Here is a 25,234-nt window from a genome sequence, read left to right as displayed (position 1 = left end):
CTCCGCTGCCCTTCACGCTGGCCAGCAGAGCTGAATGCATACGTACAAGGAAGAGGGAGCATGCATGCTGCACCCTTTCAGAGCGTGGCAGAGCTCTCACCTCTACCACATGCTTCCCAACGCAAGCTCCTCCTGGCTCCACGCACAATGCAAGCTAGTGGCTGGAAAACATTGTTTGTCCCATTTTTTGAAAATGGCCTTCATTTTATTTCTTATGAGAGAAGATGCAGGAGAGTATGAATTGTAAATTGCACATACTCTGGGCCCATGCTTTGCAGTGAAGTCAAAGGCAAGTCATACTCTTTTATTCTCGGAATGAGGTATAGATAACTCGAAGCACATTAAAGGCCATGAAATGCTACAACCAGCCTACATGCAAATATTGGGCAGATGTACAACACAATACCTAGATTTAGCTGACAGCAGTCCACCTGTGGGGCAGCGCACTTACTCATTGTCAGTTTTCTTGGGTAAAATCCAGTAAAAGAATTGATGACCTCCATTTCTCCAAAGTGGGAGGCTTGGCTGTCTCATAGAAGAAATTAATATAACGTTTGTAAATTGTAAGGAGTTGACCTTTTGGTGCTTTGTGATAAAACAGTCAAAGTTGAGATATTTTTCCATAATCAACTGTTCATAAAGAATTAGTGTACCAAATTTCACAATTCTAGTTTAGTGGAACCATGGGAATTAAAATGTCAGTCTCTCCAGTAGAAATGCTTGTTGATTTGCTTTATATTGGTGATTGCAACTGTGCGTAATACAACATTGTTTCTTCTGTGAGTATTGTAAGTCTGGAAGTGACAATCAGCTTTGTAAGTTTCTTCTTTTCATTTTTTTTAAATCTAAACCACATATTGAAGTTGTTGTCAGAATAATGGTTTTCTTCAATAGTTAGACAGAACACCCTTTTGGACCAGGATTTTCCTTTGATATTAGACTTAGGTCTAAGTCTTGGATCAACAAGACATAGAAAACCAAAGTAACAGAGAGCAACTATGTTCTATGTAAACGGTTAAGTTTACTTGAAAATTGTGAGGAATTAAGAAGAGATTGATCTAAAAGTAAGAAAACAAAAAAAGATTTGTTTACACTCTTTCATTTGATCCATTATTGGATTTTCTATCATGTTTTCTTTTAACTTTAAAATGGCAGGGGAGGTAGACTAATGAAAACTTCCAGGAAAAAATGTGTTTGCTTTTCAGCTTTTTTTCTTCTTATAACTGGGGAGGGGAGCAATAATTTTTTATGTGGTGGTCACTTCAAGATTTTAGTAAATGGTCAAAGGCCACACTTTTCTATGGAGGGTGTGCAGGGTCTAGGACAAAGATAGGGTGCAGAAGGGAGCTTTGAGGTATGGGACTGGGGTGCAGGAGACTGTGCATAGTCTGAGAGGCAGTTTGGGTGAACAAAGGCATTGTAATCTGGGACGGAGGCTTGGGATGCAGGGTCAGGGAGGAGATATGAGTGCAGGAGAAGATTTTGGCCTGAGGGAGTGGTGTACTAGAGGGTGCAAGGTCTGGGAAGGAGTTGTGATCTAGATGGGGGTACAGAGGGTTGGGGGCAGGGAATTGGTGGGAGGCAAGAAGTGGAGGGGCCAGAGGCAGGCTCTGGTCAGGAGGGACTTTCCTAAACAGCTCCCAGTCAGTAGCTCTGCAGGACCCTGAGGTAGGCTCCTTTCTAGCCACTGTTCCAGGCCGCTCAAAATAGCTGGCTGCTTCCTCCTTGTGACTCTGCTCCAGGTGCAGGGGAAGGAGGGGGGCTTTGTGCATGGCCCCTTGCCCCTAGCAAAATCTCTCAGCTCCTATTGGCCCAAAACAGGCCAATGAGAGCTGAGAGATTTTGCGGGGGGAAGAGGGGGAACACAAAGCCTTCACCTGTTCCCAGCGCCAGAGCAGACAGTCACAGGGAGCAGCTAGCCTCTTAAAGCAACATGAGGCTGCTCTATACCTGAGGGTACTGGTGGGGTGGCTCTAGGCTGGATCCAGTGTCTTGGCAGGACATATTTTTCCCACCCCTGTTCTAACATATTCCTCGACTATCCTGAATGAATCTTTGTACCTGCTTCTCTTCTCAAGCCCTGCTTGTTATTTACCAGTCACATAAGCAAAAAGGACTTAGAACCCTTTTTGCTAGCCTTTTTTAATTAAAGTAACTTTTAGGGGTTATTTTTGACAACAGCAAGTATAAAATTTCCTGGCACAAACGTGACTTTTCAGGTTGACAAAATCCTTTAAACCACGAATTAGGTTTTAGACCACTAAATAATGCTGTAGTAGTACATCCGCCATTTTTATCAGTCATTTGTATAATGAAACCTACTCTTTCTATTTACATCCTGATATATTAACTATGCTGTTTCCTTGCACACAGAAGGGACATAGATGTATGTCTCTTGTTAATTGTAATGGGAGGGACTATATAAATCCCCCCATGCATAAATAGAAGAATAGAGCCCCCAGAGGCCCCAGTAACAAGGTACTCCCCTATACATACAATGGTCTAATAAGGATGGTTTGGAGGGTCATGCAATTTATAGACAGTTACAGCAAGTACTTAGTCTGTAATTGAAAACTTGTAAAGGAGTTTTACTTTAAATGAGCAAATCCTTGTCTTTAGTTATCTGAAGAAAAATATTAAGTTTAATGCAAGGTGTTTGTCACTTTTCTAGGTGTCAGTGGTAAACGGCCAGTGAAAAGATATTCATTAGACTCTGACCTGTTTAAATTTAAAATTCTTATTTCTCTCTATTTGGTGACACAAATGTATAGTGCTCCAACAAATTTCACGTTTTGCTGAAAACATATTGTTATTACCGTGATTAATTTCTTATTTAGAAAAAATCTGGACCAAAGGTTTTCTGTGCAGTAGATGAAACAGTTGGAGTGACTGACTATCCCTGGGGAAAGAATCAATCATTGTTGTAGAAGAGGGTGACATTTAAGAAAGAAACTCATAGGAAAATGTCATGCTTAAAAAATTAGATTTAAAGGCACTAGCTCTTGATTGATTTTTATTGCACTCAGATGGATACACTGATTGATTATCAGTCATACGAATATTTAGTACCTTTCTCACTTCTCTCATAATCAGAATAATCTAATTTTCAATATCATTTAATATACTGCATTCAAGGTAATAATAGATCATATTTCTAATAAAACACAGCAATTATGTAATGAATAATGCAAAGCTACCAGACAGAGTTCAGAGTCACCTGATTTTTAAAACAGTTACTGCTGATGCCTGGAACAGCTAATTTACATGGATGCAGCATGCTGTATGATGTCTTTTAAATGCTGCAACATATTTTTCATTGCTTTTGGACTGAATGGAATAATGTCAGAAGATTCTGGAGATAGGTCAGGACAGACTTGCTAGAGCAGAACATTATTTCTCTATAAGAACCTATCTGCAGGTTTGAATCCTTTAAAATATGTATGTATACTCTGCACCTGGAGAAAAGAGATAAAGAACATGGCATGCTATCAAATTTCTCCCATTATGTATTCCTCCCACCCCTTGATTTTGATACCCAACCATACATTCTAGTTATTTTCTTGGATCTATTGAAGTAGACACCTAACATGTTGGTCTCGCTGATAAACTACAGAATAGTAATTTTGTAGTATGTTTTCCTTTTATACTTGTAGCCACATCACTGATATTGAACTAACTGTTTTTACTCTGATTTTTTCAATTGACTCTGACATGATTTGTTCTTTACAAATCCATACTTGCTGTTACCTATCACCTTATTAGCTTCCAGATGTTTGCATGTGGACTCCTTAATTACTTGCTCCATTATCTCTCCTGGCACAGAAGTTAAACTAACTGGTCTGTAGCTTCCTGGGTTGTTCTTATTTCCATTTTTATAGATGGGCACTATATTTGCCCTTTTCCAGTCTTCTGGAATCTCTCCTGACTTCCATAATTTTCAAAGATGATAGCTGAAGACTCAGATACCTCCTCTATCTGCTCCTTGAGTGTTTTAGGATGCATTTCATCAGGCCCTGGTGACTTGAAGACATCTAACTTTGCTAAGTAATTTTTAACCTGTTCTTTTTTTTATTTTAACTTCTAAACCTACTCCATTTCCACTAGCATGCACTGTGTTGGGCATCCTATCACAATACATCCATTTTGACAAAAAATGAAATAAAATAGTCATTAAGCACCTCTGCCATTTCTAAGTTTTCTGTTATTGTTTCTCTTTCTTTACTGAGCAATGAGCCTACCCCGTCCTTGGTCTTCCTCTTGCTACTAATATATTTTTAAAACGTCTTCTTGTTACCCTTTATGCGTCTAGCTAGATTGAGCTCCTTTTGTGCCTTTGCCTTTCTAATCTTGTCTAATCTTGCATACCTGTGTTGCTGCCTTCTATTCATTCTTTGTAATTTGACCTAGTTTCTACTTTTTATATGACTCCTTTTTGATTTTTAGATCATATAAGATCTCCTTACCGCATGAGCACTCACCACGCGGCAAGCTGCAGTTTAAATCTGTTGTGCTCCACTAGCCAAAGGTCATGCATTAGCAGTCCCTATGGACTCTGCTGATGCCCATTGAAAGTTCCTAATGTGAAGGAGGGAGCTTTTAGCACACACCAGCTAGGTCTAGGTGGACAGTATGCAATATGCTGGGGCACTATAGATTTACACCCCAGCTCGTGGACCAGAAGTGTTCATTTAGACAAGCCCTTAGAGTTTGTGAGGCCCTGTTCATACTAACATGACCATATTTAAACATAAGACACACTTGTAGCCATGCTACTTTGTAACTTGATTTATTCTTGTTTGTTATCCGAGTTGCCCACTCCCATGAATTAATAGTGATTCGTCTAATTTTTGGCCACGGAGCAGGAGCTCTCATGGTGCTGCAGAAGGCTCTCTCCTGTGTTTCTGCTACCTTTAATGTTTAGGAACATGTAGAGGGCTCTGGGCAGAAGTCTGCAAGACAGAAGAGTCAGCTCATCCTCGCCAGTTCCCTACCGTAGTACTCATAGCTAGGTATAAAGAATTAGGAAGTCAGAAGAGTCGGAGGGAGAATGGGTGACAACCTGTAGCTGGGTCTTGAGAGGAAGTCCTGGGGCAGTGGGAGAGAAGAATCATTATAATTCTTGTTGGTATTTGCACAGTTACAGTTATAATGAGAATTATTTTATAAAAATATTAATTTTATTATAATCAAGGAAGTTGTATGAATTTGAGCAAATGTTCACAAAGGATAGAATAATTTAACATTTTTAAATACATCGAATTTGAGATAACTGATTTATTTTTTAAAAATATGTATCTATTTTTATATATTGTTACCATACTGAGTAGGATAGTTGTAGTTAATACGGATGTAAGGGGTTAACTGGGTAAGCAGTTAGCAGGTGGCTTATTGGCTGTTTACAAGGTAACCAGTTAACTGTCATTCGCAGCCGGACCCTGCCTGCAGCTGCAGTGGGCCTGGCCACAGCAGTCTCCCACCTGCAGCCACAGTGGGCTCAGCTGGATGGACGCCACCCATGGCCACAGCAGGCTGGAACAGCGCTTCCCTCCCCCCAACCCCACTCACAGTCATAGTGGGGCCTGGATCAGACAAGCCCCTGCCACTTGCGGCTGTGGCAGAGCTGGAACTGGACTGGAGCAGTCCCCAGGGCTGGTGGTTAATGAGTTTAACAAATCATTTAATGAGTTAACTATTGTAGGCAGTTTCTATATCCCTAGTACAGGCAGTCCCCGACTTACGCGGATCCGACTTACGTCGGATCCGCACTTACGAACGGAGCTTTCTCGCCCCGAAAGTCGGGGCGAGAAAGCCCCGTTCGTAAGCTGCTCTGGTGCCCCTGGTCTGCTGGAGACCGTCTCCAGCAGACCAGGGGCACCGGGCGGGTTCCCGCGCTTCTGAGGCTTTGCCAGAGCAAAGCCTCGGAAGCGCGGGAACCGCTGCTGCTGCCACTTGGGTGCCGGTGCCTGTGGTCTGCTGGGGACCGTCCCCAGCAGACCACAGGCACCGGGTCTCATGCGGCAGCAGCGGGGGTTCCCGCGCTTCTGAGGCTTTGCTCTGGCAAAGCCTCAGAGGCGCGGGGAACCGCCGCTGCTGCCGCTCCAGTCTGGGTGCCTGTGGTCTGCTGGGGACGGTCCCCAGCAGACCACAGGCACCCTGACTGAAGCCGCAGCCGCGGGGGGGTCCCGCGCCTCTGAGGCTTTGCCGGAGCAAAGCCTCAGAGGCGCGGCACCCCGCTGCGGCTCTGCTCCCCATGTCCCTGGTCTGCTGGGGGGGGGGCGCAGCTAGTGTGCCCCCCCCCCCCCTGCAGACCAGGCTTTTGTTTTGGACTCTGGGGCAGAGCAGCTGGGGCGCTGCCGATTGGTCCTGCAGCGCCCGTGGGCACTACTGGACCAACCCGGCAGCACCCCAGCTGCTCTGCCCCAGGTCCTGATTCAGCCGCTGCTGGTCAGTTTCAGCAGCGGCTGAATCAGGACGTCTGGGGCAGAGCAGATGGGGTGCTGCTGGGTTGGTCCAGTAGCACCCCAGCTGCTCTGCCCCAGGCGTCCCCAAATCAGCTTCTGCTGAAACTGACCAGCGCTGACTACAGGAAGCCCGAGGCAGAGTTGCTCTGCCCCGGGCTTCCTGGAATCAGCTGCTGATCAGTTTCAGCAGCAGCTGACTTGGGGACACCTGGGGTTCTTAAGTTGATTCTCTATGTAAGTCAGAACTGGCGGTCAGTTTCAGCAGTGTCTGAATCTGGACGCCAGTTCCGACTTACATACAGATTCAACTTAAGAACAAACCTACAGTCCCTATCTTGTACGTAACCCGGGGACTGCCTGTAGTTAAGTTAACCTCTAACTTAAATCAAATAAATCTGGCTTGTCTAAAATCTGATTGAGGCAAGCTCCAGTCTTTTATTCAGTGTGCAATATCTGTATGGGGTTATATATGGCAGCCCATCAGAAGTAGTATTGAGTGCCTTGTGCTATAAAATAGATAGGGAATTGCAAAGTATAGTCTGGCTCCTTTCCATTTCTTAGATAAAAAGATAGTTTTGGATTTGGCTTTGGATTTCTTCACATACTTTTTTATTGAACGATGACTGTGAAAACTTGATACATGGATGAGGAATAGGGGCAAGCTCAAAAGGCTGGACAAGCCAATACCAGAAATTTGTTTGGCCCAAAAACTCATTAGAAAAAGAGCTTGAGAGGCTAGGGTTGTGTGTTAAATCTGATTTATTTGAAGCACGTTCTGTAACTTGCAGTACGTACGCCTCACTAATAGTATACACATAGGATGGCTGTGTCTCAGTTTGCATCATTGGGTTCACATGACAGTGGCCCGGTGTTTATTCTGTGTGTGGCATTTTCAGAGCGGAGATCCAAAGGTTCTTTGCATCACTGATGAGTAATGTGTATTCTGGGACTTTTCTTGCTCTGCATTGTAGAATGCATACCTGAAGGAAAGCAGTGTAACATTTAAAAAAAATACCATCTTGCCACCATCTCCATCCCATGCCTTGTTTTGTGGGCACCATATTCAAATTGCTGTCAGCCAGCATGGACCCAACAATGCTCCGCATTGCTATGCTGGTAGTCGCAGAGTCAGAAGCTCCTTGGGTTTTATTCCAGCCTGGAAAACCAAGTAGATTTGGTTTTGGACTTCACTGCACAATTGAGAAGAGGGTGTGTCAGCAGTAGCAACTTCTGCAGTCACTTCAAATGTGGAGGAAGCAAGATGAGGGTGAGTAAGCTGAGAAGGAGACCAAGCAACTGATACTAAAGAAGCTGTTGCTGAAGTAGCTTCATACCATGCAATGCCTTTTCTGGGTTGAGAAACTAGCATGGATTGGTGGGAAAAGATTCTTCTGTAGAACTGGAATGACCAGCAGTGGCAAGAGAATTTCAGGATGATGAAAGCAACCTCTTATGAGAATGTGCTAAATTAGCCCTGAAGTGGCACTGGCAGCAAACCAACACATGCATCGTACGAGGAGAGATTAAAAAGGTTGGAACTCTTCACCTTAGAAAAGAGACAATTAAGGAGGCATATAGTAGAGGTCTACAAAATCATGAATGGTGTGGAGAAAGTGAATAGGGATGGGTTACTTATCCCTTAATAGAACACAATAACTAGAGACCACCCTATGTAATTAATAGACAGCAGGTTTAAAACACACAAAAATAAGGAAGTATTTCTTCACACAATGCACGGTTGACCCGTAAAAGTCTATCCCATTGGATGTTATGAAGGCTGAAACTATATTTGGGTTCAGAAAGGAATTAAATAAATTAAAGCTATCTAGGTCCATGAGTGGTTAATAGTCAACATGGTAAAGAATGCAACCCCATATCCTGGGTGACCCTAAACCTCCAAGTCCAGAAGCATCTGGCAATGGTCACTCTCTGCTGAAGTGGGTCTTTGCCACGAAAGCTTATGCTCCAATACATCTGTTAGCCTATAAGTTGCCCCAAGACTCCTCATTGCTTTTGCAAATTCAAACTAACACGGCTACCCCTCTGATACTCTGAGAGACAGGATTCTGGGCAATGTGGATCTTTGGTCTGACCCAACATGACCATTCTTGTGAAGCTTTTATGCCCATACCTGTGCAGACACAGGTTATCATTGACATCGGGAAGCGAGCCATCCCCAAATGCTACCAGTTCATAGGCAACCAAAGTGGTGTGGGGCCACATGTGTGATACCATGGAAAAGGCACCATTGTATGGGATTATAAAGCTTGATAATGCTCAGGAGAGTATTGATGGCTTTGGACACGTGGGGTTCCCAAACTGTATTGGAGCAACTGATGGGACTCCCGTGCCTGTTATTCTCTTGCCTCCCGACACAGGGCTCGGAATTTAGGAATTGAAAGAGTTATTTCTCCATGGAGTTCCAAGAGCTGTTTGACCACCATGGCAGATTTACAGGCATAAGTGTAGGTTGGTTTGGAAGGATCCATGGTTCTAGGGTCTTTCAGAACTCAGTTCTTTGCCTTAACAAATAAAGGGCAGATTGTCCATAGGATCACTATGGACATTAATGGTGCAGGGATTGTGCTTTTCCTCTGCTTCAATAGTTAATGAAGCTGTTCAGCGGCCATTTGAACAGAAGGAAGGAACTATTTAACTACTGTATCAGTAGTTATGGAATGGTAAGGGAGGCTGTGTTTGGCCATTTGAAAGGAAGTTGGCACTGTTTGTAAAATGCATCCTGCATCTTCCACAGTATTTGTGAATAATGTAAAAAACCCTTAATGAAGGGTGGGTGGCTGAGGTGCAGAGACTTGCTCAGGCTTTCAGCAGCCAGGAAGTTGTCCAATAAAAATGGAAACTGGGTGATGTTGTCAGGGATTCCTGCTGCTCTTATTTTAAGTCTTAGGTCTGAAAAAGTTCACCTGTGCAGCCAGACATTAACAGGAGGGTGATTAGGAGTAGTGCAGTGTTGTTTGTGAGTACTAGAGCTGAAGTGAAATAAGTGAATACTTATTTTGCCTTGTGTCTATGTCTTGATACATCTGTGAAACCCTATGAATTAGTTAAACTCCATGGATTTTCTGTGCACAGCACAATAACAAGTATTTGTAAATGATTGCCCCCTTATTTGAATACACTTCAAATATTAATTAAATGAGGGGGTGGGGTGCAAGCCATCATTTAGAGCAGGCAAAATGGGTTTTATAAAATACTTATAAAATGACTTATACATCAGAGGCTGTATTCTAAAATTCTACCCATACACAGTGTGACAGTAGTCCCACAGCTACTTATCTTTTGAATTGATTGATTTTTGTGCATGTGTGTTTTAATACTGTTACCTTTAAATGAAATCATGCCTTTCCTTCAATCTACAGATGCAGCTGAACATATGCAGTGCTTTGTAGTGTTGAAGTCTGTACCATATCTGAAATCAGATACTACATTGCAGTGTTCTGTGTGGTTAGCTTATGTGGAAGTAGTAGACTCACAACTAGATCTGATTTGACTTGTTCGGCCCTCGCTGAGACATGTGGAAGGTAGGGGTAGAATATCTGAATTCAGTGCATGTCACCAAACATTAAACCAAAGAAACTGGAGTGAATTTCAGCACCATTTATTTCCCCCTCCCTCTCCTCGTTCCAGCCATTGGATCACTAGAAGATAGGAAAGAAACGGGACAGAACAGGATCTATTTGGTGATGTGTTCTAGGCAGCGAGTGTTCTGCTAAGAGGCCTTCGGAAGATTGACAACTGTGTGTAAAACTAAATGAGGAGTTGGAGGAGCAAGTGCTATATAGTACAGGTTGAACCTCTTAAATCCGGGACGCTCTGGACCAGCAACATCCGTGATCAGGCAGGACAAGGGAAGTTGCTGGATCAGAGAGCACCAGAGCCTGGACGTGCAAACCGGCTGGGAGCCCCGTGCTTCAGGAGCTCCGGCCAGCAGAGCAGCAGCAGCGCCAGGGAGCCCCAGCTAGGTGGGGTAGCAACGGGGCAGCCAGTGGCAAAAGCAGGGCAGCCAACAAGCCCTGTCCCTGGGGATCCCGGCAGAGCACGACAAAGATGGGGCAGCCGGCAAACCCTTCCCTGGGAATCCCCGGCAGAGCGCAGCAGAAGTAGGGATGGCAGGCCCAATCTCCGGAGCACGTCAGAAATGGAGCAGCTGCCAATCCCCATCCCCGGGAATCCCTGGCAGAGTGCAGCAGAAGTGGGGCAGCCAACCAGCCTCGTCCCCAGGGATTCCCGGCTCGGTGCGAGAGAAGCGGGGCCACAGTGGCTGAGGAGCTTCATCTCCGGGGAGCTCCAGCAGGCTGGAGCCCAAGTCCAAGCCCTGCAGGCTGGAGCCCAGTGACAGTGGGGCTGGAGCGGAGCCAACCACAGGGAGGGGGCGCGTCCTAGGAGGCCGGTGGCAGGGGACCTCCCCATATCTGGCAAATTCCCTCAATTGGGACAGGTGAGATCCCGAGGGCGCCAGATAAGGGCGGTCCAACCTGTAGTAGCAAAGGAGCACTAAAGTAATTCTTGTGTGAATCATCTTATATTTGCAAGTTCTTGGCAGCAGTTCATAAGACAGACCAAATAAAGTGTTTTGTGTTCTACAGGCAGTTCACAAATATTGAGCTAAGTAGTTGCTAAGGCCGTATGTCTGGCAAATTTGTCATCCGCTTGGGAACTATAAGTAAGTGGGGCTTTATTACAAAAAGTTTATTGCTCTTTGCAACTGTGTGGGCGTTTACATAATTTTCTAAGGAGCCCTTTTATCTCTTAAGTGCAGCAATGATTTGAATTTACTTCTGGAGAGACGTAAGTTTGAAAGTGCTCATGATGTAACGATAGACTCTGAACGTTTATTCAGTGGCTAAGAATGTTATTAAACTCTACCCTAAGATCTCAATAAACAAATCATATTTTTTTTTTTTTTTTTTTTGCTCTGAGGGTGTTATTTCCAAAGAAGGAGGGTCAGTAACAGGCAGCCTTTACAGGCAGAGCTACTTCTTTGCTTTCCCTGCTGCATCTTCCTGACTTTTTAGACTTGCATCAAGATAGAACCTAACAAACGTGGCAGTGCACGTTATGGCTCCGCCCTGCAAAGTGCTGAGCACTCTGGCCCTGACCCACAAAGCACTTAAGCTGAAGTTAATGGGATCCTTAAAAGCTAAGATTCTGCTTAAGTGCTTTGCTGGAACTTGGTCAAACTTTTATTCTGGACCTCTCAGTGCATCTTCCTGCTGGTTGGTTATAGTACAAAATGCCTCAGGAATGAACATGTTCAATCATTATGAAATGATAATTGCTCCACAGTTAAGGTTGCAACTCATTTTCTGTTATAAACCTGATATATTTGTATCTGTTTGCTTGTTTATTTTCTCTACACCTTAAAAGGATATGTAGTAGGAAGAATGCCTGAGACATTAGCTTTTGTATCAGAGGCTTGGTATAGGGCAGGACCTGCTCACATCCCCTGTATGAAACCTCAAGCAGATCTGAGACCCTAAGCCAATGTCTATTAAAAAGGGGCATCACGCTATCCTGGGATCTCATTTTTTTATGGCTTTTTTCATGAGCATCCAAAGCAGGTATGAAAGAAAAAGGATCAGACCAAAGGAAGGGCCTTTATACATTTGCAGCCGCCCCTTGGCTTAAGAGAGCACAGTAGTCTTGATGTAACCACATGGTAATTAAACTTCTTAATGGATAGGTTACCTTATGTTAATTACTTATTGTTTATCACAAATTTTAATGCTACATCTTGATAATGACATTATCTCATCCAAGTTTCATCTAAATGCTAACATTACCTTTTGATCTCTGAATCATCCGTTACAGCGATAGACTGGAACTCTCTCTTACATGGTTAGCATATGTAAGATATAAGCATTGAACTAGTATTACCTCTTATTTCTAACAATACAGGTTTGCATTTCGAAGTTCTAGCCTAACTAACATTGAATGGCCTTAATTACCGTTTATATATTTTTCTCACATGCCTCTACAGCAGGACCAGGCAAGATGCTGCTCAGGGGTCAGATCTGGCCTAACACTTTGATCTGGCCGGCAGACTCGGACTGCATCTGACCACTACTGTATTTATATCTTGCTGCCTGTGCCACTGAATTTCCAGGCGTCACTTCAGTCAGCAGGATCCTATTTAAATAGCTCCCAGCTCCCAGTTTTGGCACTACCTCATCAGGGGCCAGAGCTGTGAGCCTTTTATATAGCCACAGCAACCGCAGGCAGCTGCCAGGCAATGCAGTAGCGGTAGGGCTGGGAGCCACAAGCCCTTTGCTCCTTTTTTATTTCAAAGCCTCCAGTCCCAGACAACTCTGATCCTCAGTCTCCCTGGTATCGGCAGCTATTGTACCACCAGGTCCCTTCCCACCCTCCCAGTGGCCCTACTGGGGCCCTTGGCAAGCACACAGACACGGTACTTCCTGCCTTCTGTTGAGCTAAGGAGACATCCATTTTCCCCCACCCAACTATGATGAGGTTTCTCAAAGGCATAGTGAACTCTTCTCCTGACCCAACAACAGGATCTCAATATAGTATTAAAAGAACTGACTAGAACACCCTTTGGACCAATGGCTACTTGTTCTTTAGCTCACCTCTCCATGAAGACTTACCTCAGAAAGAAAGATAGGGGAGATAGCAGTTTCATTGCACAATCCGCCTTCCAGTGTTCTTCCCCCCAAAATGTCACACTTAGGGTGTGTCTAGACTACCTAGTTTTGTCGACAAAAGTGGACTTTTGTCGACAAAACTATACCAGCGTCTACACTACCGCTGAGTTCTGTCGACATAACGTCGACAGAACTCAGCAGTTTTGTCGACGCTGGTATACCTCATTTTACGAGGCATAACACCTTCTGTTGACAGAACTCTGTCGACAGAAGGTGTTATTGCCTGTAACATTGCGTCCAGACTACGGAATTCTGTCGACAAGGCAGCTTGCTTTGTCGACAGAACTCAATGTGTCTGGACGCTCTTTGTCGACGTAAGTTTTGTCGACAGTATCTGTCGACAAAACTTCCGTTGACAAAACGCGGTAGTCTAGACGTACTCTTAGACCACATCCAAAGTTAACCCCCAACGTGACTTCCATATTTCACATGAACCCACTCATTCACCTTCTGACCTTTATCCTAAGCCTCACCGGGATCATATGGAAGCCATACTCCATATGCTTGATGTAAGGAGAACCTTGGCCTTTTATTTGGACAGGACAAGAGATTTTAATCATGATGATACTTTTTTAGTCCTTTTACTCAGGCATTTCACTTTTGTGACTTTACCTTTTAATTTTTGTTTAACTAGCTTCCTCATTTTTGAGTAGTTCCCCTTACTGAAGTTAAAACACTACTGTGGCAAGCTTCTTTGGTGTTTTCCCACTTACAAGGTTGTTAAATTATAACATTGCCACTATTGGCAGGCAGTATAACTATATTCAGTCTCTTATGAGGTACTGTGCTCTACCTTGAACTAAATCAAGAATTGCCTCTCATTTTATGGGTTCCAGGATTAGCTGCTCCACAAACCAGTCATTATGGTGTCAATAAACTTCATTTCTTCATCCTATTCTGAGGTGACATGTACCCAGTCAATATGGAGATAGTTGAAATCCCCCCTATTGAGTTTTCTATTTTTCATAGCTTCTCTAATCTCCTGAAGCATTTCACAGCTTCCATCCTGGTCACAGGGTCAGTAGTATATCCATATCACTGTACTCTTATTACCCAAGCATTACTCTAGTCATAGGGATTCTGTGGTATAGTTGGATTTATTTAAGATATTAATTATATTTCACTCTATGCTTTCTTTCATATATAATGGCGCTCTCCTACATAACCTCCTCTGTCATTTCTATACACGAATAAAAATGTATAAACATGCCTGTAGAATTGTGATCATTTTAATGGGCAAGAATTTGGAACAGTACTGAAATATACATACACTGTTGACCTAAACATACATAAAATCCACAACAACCAAAGAGCGGGTGGGGCAGAAGTTGTATATTCTCTCTTAGCCTCTTCTACAGTTTTGGGGGAATGTCAAGCTTGAGAATCTCAATGATAAATGCCACTGAGGTACATTATGGCTCACGTGTTTTGTAAGTACACTCACTTGATAGCCTGATACAAGGCCTCTGTGCCTCATATATCATTTAATTGCTATTTCCAACAAAAATACATTATGTAAAATAAGGGAAGTGGAATAAGACTGGGCATTGGTATTGCAGTTAGTATGTATGTGTTTGGGAGATCTTTATTTTTATTTCTTATTAGAATCCTCCATCTAGCTGAGGAGCTCAATGGACCTTTTTTGCATCTTTAATGTTGATTTTTCAATAAGCTGTGGAACATTGGGAGGTTCTATGAGGCTGGTGGAAAGCTAATGTGTCAGTTTTTAAAAAGGTAAATCGGATGATTAGGCCTGTCACCCTGACTTTGATCCCGGGCATAATAATGGATCAGTTGACATGGGACTTGATTAACAAAGAATTGAAGGAGGGTAATGTAATTAATGCAGATCAGCATGAGTTAATGGAAAATAGATCCTGTCAAACTAACTTGATACGTGTTTTTTGAGGAAGTTGGTTCATAAAAGTGTGACAGTGTTTAATAACCTTCTGTAATCTGGCTGAGGTGGTAGCACATGACATTGGATTAAATAACTAGAATGATGTGGCACACATTAAATGGCTTAAAATGGGCTGACTGATAGGTCTCAAAATGTAACTTTAAATGGGGAATTGTCATTGGTTGGGTATGTTTTCAGTGAGCTCATGCAGGAATCAGTTCTTGGCTCCACGCTATTTAACTTTATCAGTGATCTGGGAAGAAATCATAAAATCATCACTGATAGTTTGAGAGATGACAAAAAAATTGAAGGAGTTGTAAATAATAAAGGTGTAAAGTCACTGGGTTCAGAACAATCTGGATCGTTTGGTAAATGGGGTGCAAACAAACAATATGTATTTCAATACAAGAACATGTAAATGTATCCATAGTAGGAACAAAGAATGTAGTCCATACTTACGGGATGGGGGACACTATCTTAGGAAGCAGTGACTCTACAAAGGATTTGGGTGCTGTGGTGGATAATCAGCTGAGTGTCAGATGACTGTCAGCTCCCAATAGGATGCTGTGGCTGAAAGAGCTAATGCAATTTTGATATGCATAAATCTCTCAGGTAGGAGTAAAGAGATTACAACAGTGCCAAAGGAAACACAAAATATCCAGTTCTGATGCCAATAATTCAGGAGGGACACTGGTAAAGTGGAGAAGGTTCAGAGAAGAGCTTTTGAATGATGAAAAGACTTAGAAAACGTGCCTTATTGTGATAGACTCAAGAGCTGCATTTATTTAGCTTACCAAAGAGAAGGGTAGGGGATGATTGTAGTTTATAAATACCTACATTGAAAACAAATATTTAATAATGGGCTTGTCACTCCAGCAGAGAAATGTTTTTGATCCAATGGCTGGAAGCAGAAGCCAGCCAAATTCAGATAAGCATTAAGGTGTAAATTTTTAGCAAGAGTAATTAACCATCAGAACAGTTTATCAAGGGTTATCCCTCATTGACAATTTTTAAATCAAGATTGGCTGTTTCTGAAAGATCTCTTGCAATTATTTTGGGGGAGTTCTGCGGCCTATGTTACATAGGAGATCAGACCTAGACTATTACAATGGCCCCTTCTGGCTTTGCAATCTATAATGATTTTTTAAGTTGGAATTTTCATTATTGATTTCAAAATGTCTGCTGTGCCAGAAGTTGCCCATTGTCTACATGCTTTTACAGAGTTAAATGGGTACAGTTTGTAAAACAATGGATTCATTAAAGAAATGACTTTTGAATCGCACTGTTTTGGGAGAAAGTGCCCTATCAGGAAGAGACGGTTTTAAGGTTAACACACACCAATGATTTTCAACCTTTTTCTTTCTGAGGTCCCTCCCCAACATACTATAAAAACACCACGAATACAATAGCTGGTTTTCTACATACGAAAGTCAGGGCTCCTTAGGGGGTAGTAAACAGGGCAATTGCCTGGGGCCCTATGGAACAGGGACCCCATGAAGCTACATTGTCCAGGCTTTGGCTTCTGCCCTAAGTGGGGCTTGGGGTCCTGGTTTCATCTCCACGCAGTAGGGATTTGGCTGTCCATCCTGGGCCCCAGCAAGTCTAATTCTGGCCCTGCTTGGCAGTTCCCCTGAAACCTGCTTGTTGGCTCCCACGCTCCTGGTTGAGAATCACTGAAATACAGAACATAGAACCAGGAGATGTGGATTCTGTTCCCAGCTTTATTGCTGACTTTGTTACCTTGATCAAATCATACTAGCACTCTGCACCTTGATTTCTTTGTTAGAAAATGATACTAGATTATTAATTTGTGCATCACAAAGCTATTGTGAGACATTTCATGAATGTGGGAAAGATTGTGGTGGGGCTCCTCAGTGGCAGACACTGTAGAAATTTAAAGTATGTCCTAAGATACCTCCAGAAGGTCTTAAACTTGCTGTAGGAAGTTGGATTTTACTTGCTAGATGAGTACATGAGAAATTGGCATGTTGGCCCATCTCAATTTAATTTTTACTGATAGCAAAAGTATTTTTCTTCTGCACTTATGCAACATTTTCTATCCAAAATAACATGTTTAATGTTTTTTAAAAATCTGTGGCAATACTTTGAAGAGGAGCTGTGAAAGCAATATGAAATAGTCTCAGTAACCACACCTGAACAGTCTCACTAACCACACCTGAACTGTCTCCTTTCTTGTCTCTAGCTGTCAGAAATGACAGGAACAAAAAGAAGAAGGAGCCTTCAAAGCAAGAGTTTACGGAAAACTATGAAATGACAGCAGAGTTGGATGATCTCACTGAGAAAATTCGAAAAGCTCACCAGGAAACCTTTCCCTCTCTCTGCCAGCTGGGAAAATACACTACCGTAAGTGCTGTTTGTAAAGAACACACTTAGAAAGATACAGGGGGGACTGGAATGTTGGCATGGATATGTGAGACATTTTCTAACAATTATACTCATGTAGATCAATTTCTTTAATCTTGTGCCTGCTTCCAGAGCCAGGTGCAGCTTGGTGATGCTGTCCTATGGTCAGTACTGAATCTATAGGTTAGATTCTGCTTGGGAATCTCCTGAAAGAAAGCAGTATCATCCATATGATTACTACTTAAAGAAAAAGGAGAGGCTATTTACTTTGTACAGCAACTGGAGTTCTTCCAGCTGTATCTCTCTAGGGATGCTCCAGAATCTTCCCTCCTTCCTCTGCCTTGGAGTTTTTTTTGCTGGATTTTCATGGTTGAGAAGGAATTGAAGCAACAATGGCATATGCATCTCAAAGAACACCAGTTACTGTTCAAGGTGAAGGATCCCTTTTTCAGAAAAAAAATCTCATCCAAGATTAAGGTCTTAAAGTCATTGTGGCTAGTTCTCTGAAAACATCCACTCCATGTTCAGTGGCAGTCAATGCTAGCAGAATATTGGGAATCATTAAGGGACGGATAGATAATAAGATAGAAAATATCATATTGCTCTCTGTAAATCTATGGTATGCCCACAGCTTGAATACTGCGTACAGACATGGTTGTCCCATCTCAAAAAGGATGTACTGTATTAGAATTGGAAAAGGTTAAGAAAATGACAAAAAATGATGAAAAGTATGGAACAGCTTCCATATGGGAAAAGATTAATAAATCTGGGACTTCTCAGTTTGGAAAAGAGATGACTAAGAGGGGGATATTAAAAATCATGAATAACAAGGAGAAAGTGAAGAAGGAAGTGTTATTTACTCCTTCTCATAACACAGGAATTGGGGGACGTAGTCACCAAATTAAATTAATAAGCAGCAGGTTTAAACAAACAAGTATCTTCACATGACACACACAATCTGTAGAATGCCTTGCCAGAGGACGTTGTGAAGGCAAAGACAATGCCAGCATTTAAAAAAAAAAAAGATAAATTCGTGGAGGTTAGGTTCGTCAATAGCTATTAACCAGGATGGGCAGAGATGGTGTCCCTAGTCTCTGTTTGCCAGAAGGTGGGAAAGGGTGACAGGATGGATCACTTGATGATTACCTGTACTGTTCATTCCCACTGAGACACCTGGCATTGGCTACTGTTGGAAGGCAGGATACTGGGCTAGATGGACCTTTGGTCTGACCTAGTATGAGCGTTCATGTGTTCTGAGCTTTAGAGGACTAGAGTCTCATGGATGAGGCGACTTTAAACATTACTGGATTATGGCTACAAATCTTGCCTAATCTCAAAATTGATGAGATTAGCTATTGGGACCAGGAAGAATGCAGACATTATGTTCCTCATTTTAATTTGGAATAATGCCAATTTTTAATTTAAATTACCCCCACAATATACGATAGTATATACAATATACAGTGTATACAATTATATCTATGTAAAAAGGTGGAGAGAGAGATTTTTCTTATGTACACATATATGTAGTAAGTGTTGATAAAAGGATAGAAGACTGCAGAACATATATATATTATTGAAGAAACACGTCAAGCTTTTCATACACTAGATATGCATAAAATTACCGTGAAAGTCAGAGTAAAATAGGAATGTCTGTACTGGAGCTGACCTGTGTTCTGTCTAATCCAGTGGCTTGTCACTGACTCTGGCAAATTCCCGATGTTTCAGAGGAAGGTGTAAAATACTCTGCAGCAGGCACTGTATAAGACTGAGCGTGCGTTCCTGCTTGCTTGGCCATGAGATCAGAGACGGCCGAGTAGATGTGATACTTGTGCTGTGGAGCCAAGATCTAAAGGTCCACCCTCAGTCCGTGCATGAGAAGCTCCATCTTGAAGTGCTTTGTCAGACCTTACAATTTTCAGTTATTCAAATCTTAACTGAGGGTAATTGGTGTTCACTGACTTTGTGCACCATTCAGTGTACTCTCTTCCCCCACACCTGGTTTAAAAAGAAAATTCATGTGATTGCAAAATTAAATTGCAAGAGGGCAAGTGTAAATATTGTGATTTCTAATGCCCAGAGATGAAAAATGTAACATTTTTGCTAACCTTTTCCGTATCTGATTTTGAGAATAGCATAAATATGTTTGCCCTGGAAAAAACCTACCCAGCTACGTGCTTCTCTGGCAGTATCGCCTTACTGCTGCTCATGTTAGATTTAGTCAAAACAATCAATGCAGGCATGCCGTTAAATAACAGGAATTACTGAAGTGGCCAAGCACGTTCAACTCTCCTGGGATCAGTGCATTGTGCTGGGCTGTAAACTTGATAACAGCCAGCTGGTGACATAATTGGAAGTTCTTAACTTGAGACATCCATGTTGGGGATTTGTGGGGAGGCTTTTCAATGAATCGTCTGTGTTGGTTTTTAACCACAAAAATGTGTTGTGACTTAACTTATCTTAAACTGAAGGGCATCTAAATAGATTTGCAATTCGGTAAACGTTAGGCCATTTCTGAAAGATAAGTGGAAAACATTTCTGAGCTTAGGGGAAACGGCTTTTTGTCTGTGTCACAGCTGATCATATGTCCACAGCTAGAATGTATGTCCTCAGACAGGCATGCATTCCAGAATTTTAAGCACACAGGCTGTGTGGCAAATGAACTAAGTTGGATGCTTACGGTATAACTATATAATTTTCTTGTTCTTGGCACGATATAAATATAGGTACTGTAAATGAGAATATCACTACATTCAGTGCTGCTTGTAATGCCACCACTGAGCCGCACAGTGGCATTCACTAGCACCAGGGATTTCAGAGCCCTGGCTGGAAGTGCCTCCCTGAGCTGAGGAGCCCAGGGAAGCTAGATTGAGTTTGATTTAAGGACTGATTCGATCATTTCTCATGGGAGGCTGAGACAAGAGGTTGCTGATGTGGAGTCAGAACAGAGAGGTTTGGAGGCATAGGAGCAATCCCTGTTTGGCTGGTGGTTTTGCAATGGTTTATGGAATTTGCCGGATGGTTTTTCTTAGCGGTTCTCAAACGTCATTGCCCTGCGACCCCTTCTGACAACAGACATTACAGCGTAATCCCAGCCACAGGGTTAAATTGCTCAGGCTTCAGCTTCAGCCCCATGCAGTGGGGTTCAGGCTTCAGCACTACCGGTGTTGGACTTTCTGGGGATCAGGGAAGAAAGCACAAGCCCAAACCCAAGCCCTGCTGCCTGGCTTCAGGTTCAGCCCCATGAGGTGAGGCTTGGGCTTTGGTTTTCTGCTGTGGGCCCCAGTACCTGTAACAATGGGCCTGGCGACCCCATTCAAATTAATTCGCAGTCTTTGGGGGGTGTCAATCCATAGTTCAAGAACTGCAGTGTTGAGTGAAATATGGCTAGCAACTCTGCTGGTTTATGGTGTTTGGGTTGAATAAAAGTCTTATTTATTAACCCTTCCCCCTCCAGAAAAGGTTATTTTGGCTTAACCAGGATCTTATGTCCCTGCAACTGCAGAAAACAGTGAGCAGTTTCTATGAGTGAGCTAGACTGTGAGCCATAGATACATAAAGACTGATAGAATACCACTTTAATACCACTACTGTATTTGGTTCACAGACGACTTCACCCCTGTATCTGAATTGTAGGCTATTTAAATCACTGATATGACTATGCCCTCGTTATCTTCTTAGTGTTTACATAGGAATCTGTTTTAAGAACTCATAATTACTATGTCATGCCCATGCCTTTATCTTAAAGGTTAGACTCATAAGCAGTGGGGTTTGTGGCTTTCACAGCTGCTTGGGGATCACAAACCTCACTGTTCAGAACAAAATGCAATCTCATGTCTTTGGCTTAGTAATTTTCTAATGCCAAAGATTTTAAAAGTTCAGATCTTACTGGGATGAAAGAAGGAAATGGAAGAGTCATGTATTTGTTAGACTATGTACGATGCATATTCATCAGTTTGCAAGGTTTGGTAATACAGTAAGCTGTCCCTTAAAAGACATATGAAACTGAGCTGTGGAACTATAGAAATCAGAGATGTGCTAAGAAATTAGAAATAAACAACCATTAAAAAAATTAGGAGGCCAAATAAAGCTAGATGTGTAAGAAGTTTTTTATTCAACTTTATTCGTGATAGCAATATTGTGGACAGACATATTATCTAGTCATGCTTCTATTGGGAGCCTTTATTTATCATTTAGTAGAACAGTAAATCTCTGCACTTCGTGAAAGACTATTTTGCTATGCCATGTGAATTGGTTCTGTAAGCTGCTTCACAATTTAAAAAAAAAGCCTTAGAGATAACATTGAAATAATCTATAGAACTGTTCCTTCCCTGTGAGCTTACTGACCTGCACATTTAAAGAGGAAACTCTGCTTTGTCGGTAATATTCTTTTACATTTTAGTAGCACTCTGTTTGAAACCAGTTTTGGTATTTTTGTTTCTAATGAGCAAAAGGCTCTATAGCAGGGATCTCCAACCTTTTTAAGCACGAGATCACTTTTTGAATTTAAGTGCAATCCAAGATCTACCTCAAACCCAAATACCCTTCTCCCACCTCCTTTGTGCCCCTTCTCTGAGGCCCCAACCCTGCTCACTCCATTCTCCCTTCCCCCCTGCCCCCATCCTCCCTCACTTTCAGCAGGCAGGCGCAGAGGGTTGGGGTGCAGGTGCTGGTCTTGGATTAAGGGATCAGGAGTGCGAGAGGGGCTCTGAGCTGAGCCTGGGGCAGGCTTTTGGGATGCCAGAGGGGGTTCTAGGTGCAGGCTGTGGAAGGGTGTTTGGATGCAGGGGTTCTCAAGGCTAGGGCAAGGGCTTGGGATGCAGGAGGGGATTGACAATTGGGGTAGGAGTTCAGGATGTGGACTCCAGTTGGGCACTGCTTACCTCAGGTGACTCCTAGGTGGTGGTGCAGTAGGGCTAAGGCAGGCTTACCCCTGTCCTGGCCTTGCACTACTCCCAAAAGCAGCCAGCAAACTCCCTCCATCCCAAGTCCTGTTGTGTCCTCCCTCCCCGCTCTGTGGAGATAGGATACAGGGTGGGAGAGGGGGCACCTTGACATCATCACCCCTCTTCTCCCTCTCCTGCCCTGCACAGCAAGCAGGAGGCTCCCAGGGGTTGTGGGAGGCAGCTCCATGTCAAAGGGCAGGAGATGCACAGCAGTAGGGCAGGGGCAGCTGAAGTGCTGGCACTTGATGGTCTCTTGGCCAAACCAGTCAGGATCACCTGTCAGAAGCTCCAAGATCTACCAGTAGATCCCAATCTACTGATTGGTGACCACTGCTCTAGAATCTGTAACAACAGAAGACAGAGGCAAAATAGCTGTAATCAAAAAAGTACTGAAGCAACCCTCGGAAATCTATTTAAGCATTTGGACTGCAAGTATTAGAATATCCTTATTTATTCTTTAACTCTGCAGTTTATTTAGGAAACCAAGACGTTTTGTATACCTGTTCTATCCTGGAGGTAACATATTTTCCCCATTTAAAAATTGTGGTTTGTGAAAAATATGTTTTAGAAAATGTTATATCCCTTCTATAAGGTGTCCCCATTGCTAACAATTCTGCAAGAAAGAGTTTACTTATAATAACTGAAGAATATCTGTCTCGTATTAAATTCCCCAAGTCATTTAAATTAACAGGTACATTTGCTGGGCAAGTGTAGCTCTTTTAATGATGAGAACCAGCAATCTGTTTAAACATAATGGATTTCAAAAGTCCATCCTAAATAGATCTGTTTTATTACTGTCATCTAGCTAAGAGAAAGTGCCTTAGTAATTTCTCTGGAGATGTCATGCTTTATAATATAATTTAGTGTAACTATGCTTCTTATCCCTTGAGATTGATATTATTTGTAAGTCTACAGCTGTGTTACATCCAGACTCAAGATAGAAGGAAAAATTAAACAGAAAATACTCTATGGACCATGCTTGAGGTTGTCCCAAACAGTGCTTTTGGGGGCGTACAAATAGGCATCTTGCAGGTAATTTGTTCTTTGTAGATGTTCAACTTTAAAGTTACAAGGCCACTTTTCTGTACTTTTAAAAAGATACTATACTAATATATCATGGCACTGGCATTCAGCAAAGGTACGTGCTGAATTCCTTGACCACCACAGTTGCATTAGACTTAATGCATTGCTACTTTTGCTAAGGAAGGATAGCAGTTGTCCTTGTTCAAACCACCGTGGTGCCTCTGAGCCTTGTTCCATTTGGAAAGTGGATTTTAAAGATAGCAGGGATTCCAGAACTATGTGAATATTCCTTCGAGGACATTGCTGTGTATTGTTACATGGAGATAGAGCGGATTGCAGAAGTGAATAAAAATGGGATCCACTTATGGGGCAAAAATTACTCCTTAATTGAATTTCATAGCATGGTTGCAGTTGGCCACTGATAAAGATGTCAGTAGTGGGCATTAAGTATTGTTCCACCATGTGTGCACTAATGTGAGAGTAGGGGAAACATAAGCCTTGAACTTGTGCATGGCCTGCTCTTGGAAGAGGCACCCAAAAAAACATGCTTCAGCAAAACACCTCATGTTTAATTTTTTTTCACAGCCTGAATAGAGAACATCCCCAAGCACTGCTAATCAGTTTGTTGGTCCAACAGGCATTTTATTAACCTCTTGTTTTATTGTTCAGTCTCTACGTTGATGATGTAGGTCAACTTTTTTTTCACATGCAGGACTTCTGTTAAAACTTAGCTGTTTTCAATGAGATTTATCACTGTGTTCATTACCAGAAAAAATGTTAAAAGGCTTTCTATTTGCAGCATTTGGAAAATAATGCATTAGCAATTTTACATCCAGTGCCAATGAATCTGGCAACCAGTATAATTAAAAACCAAATTATTGTGCTTTATTAACAGTCACTTTGCTTCAGTTTGCCTAATAGAGAGTTAGATGTACATTTTGTTAACACTGCTGTGCATTAGTTTTAATAGAAGACATGTCAAACTTCCCTTTGCCAGAAGTGTAGCATGGTAAAATAACCTTATATGATACTGATGAAGATTTTGTTCACACTTGCTGGTTTCATGCATCATCTTTTTTTCCAGATGGATACCCTATTGTAAAATGGTTTCCTGCTTTAGGCTTTGCTTTGTGTAGCTCTATCCTATGCCATCTTTCTATGAACTGGATAAACTGCTTATTAAATTTAATTACAGTCTGAATGACTGCACATCTTGATCTTATTTTCCCCCTGATGTACTATATTTCACCAAGGTCCTTGAGGGTGAAATAAAATAAATCTGAAGGATGCATACTCAGTAACTGCAAGAAATATTTCAAAAGGCATTAGAGTGACTGTTAACCCATTCCTTTTGGTCTATTTTGAAGGAAACTTTTGATGTTTAGCATTATAGAGACACTTCCTCTTGTCTTCTCTTCTATCATGAAAAAAAACCCAAGCTGGCTCCCCAGGATAGATTTTAAATAGAAGCGATGGGGTATTTTTCCTGTCTTTTTAAAAAGAGAGCACATTTCAACATAGAGGTGGCTGTTAAAGGTATAGATTCATGTAAATATTACAGACATGATTCTCCACTACAACTTGGATTTTTTTTGGGGGGGGGGGAGGCACAGAGAGGAGGAGGAGGAGAGAGATTAGTCAGTCTCCTTTTTGAATTGTGAAAACATAAACTCCATCACTTTAACATGGATCTTGCAGTGAGACATCTTAATCCAGAGTTAATCTGTGTGTTTCTATATAGGCATAACTAGGGAGGGAATATGTCTTTTTAGAATGTTTCCACAATACCCAAAGTTTGCTAGGAAAATATGTTGTAACATAATGAACTCTGTGCTCTCAAATTAATGTACAATCCTC

At 42.2% G+C, this 25,234-nt stretch overlaps 1 protein-coding gene across 7 annotated transcripts in view; it reads left to right on the top strand.

Moving 5' to 3' along the window:
* Nucleotides 1-25,234, top strand: part of RARB (retinoic acid receptor beta) — a 543,189-nt gene that overhangs the window by 490,307 nt on the left and 27,648 nt on the right. For all 7 annotated transcript variants that reach the window (XM_075922032.2, XM_075922031.2, XM_025190306.3 and 4 more), the window contains one exon: nt 17,248-17,408. In XM_075922032.2, coding sequence (XP_075778147.1) covers nt 17,248-17,408 — 161 coding nt within the window. The remainder of the gene's footprint in view (nt 1-17,247; nt 17,409-25,234) is intronic.

Source organism: Pelodiscus sinensis, chromosome 2 (genome assembly GCF_052426305.1).
Source record: "Pelodiscus sinensis isolate ZL-2025 chromosome 2, ASM5242630v1, whole genome shotgun sequence".
Lineage (NCBI taxonomy): Eukaryota > Metazoa > Chordata > Testudines > Trionychidae > Pelodiscus > Pelodiscus sinensis.
The sequence above is the reverse complement of the archived record's forward strand: the minus strand, read 5'-3'. Positions and strand labels throughout refer to the sequence as shown.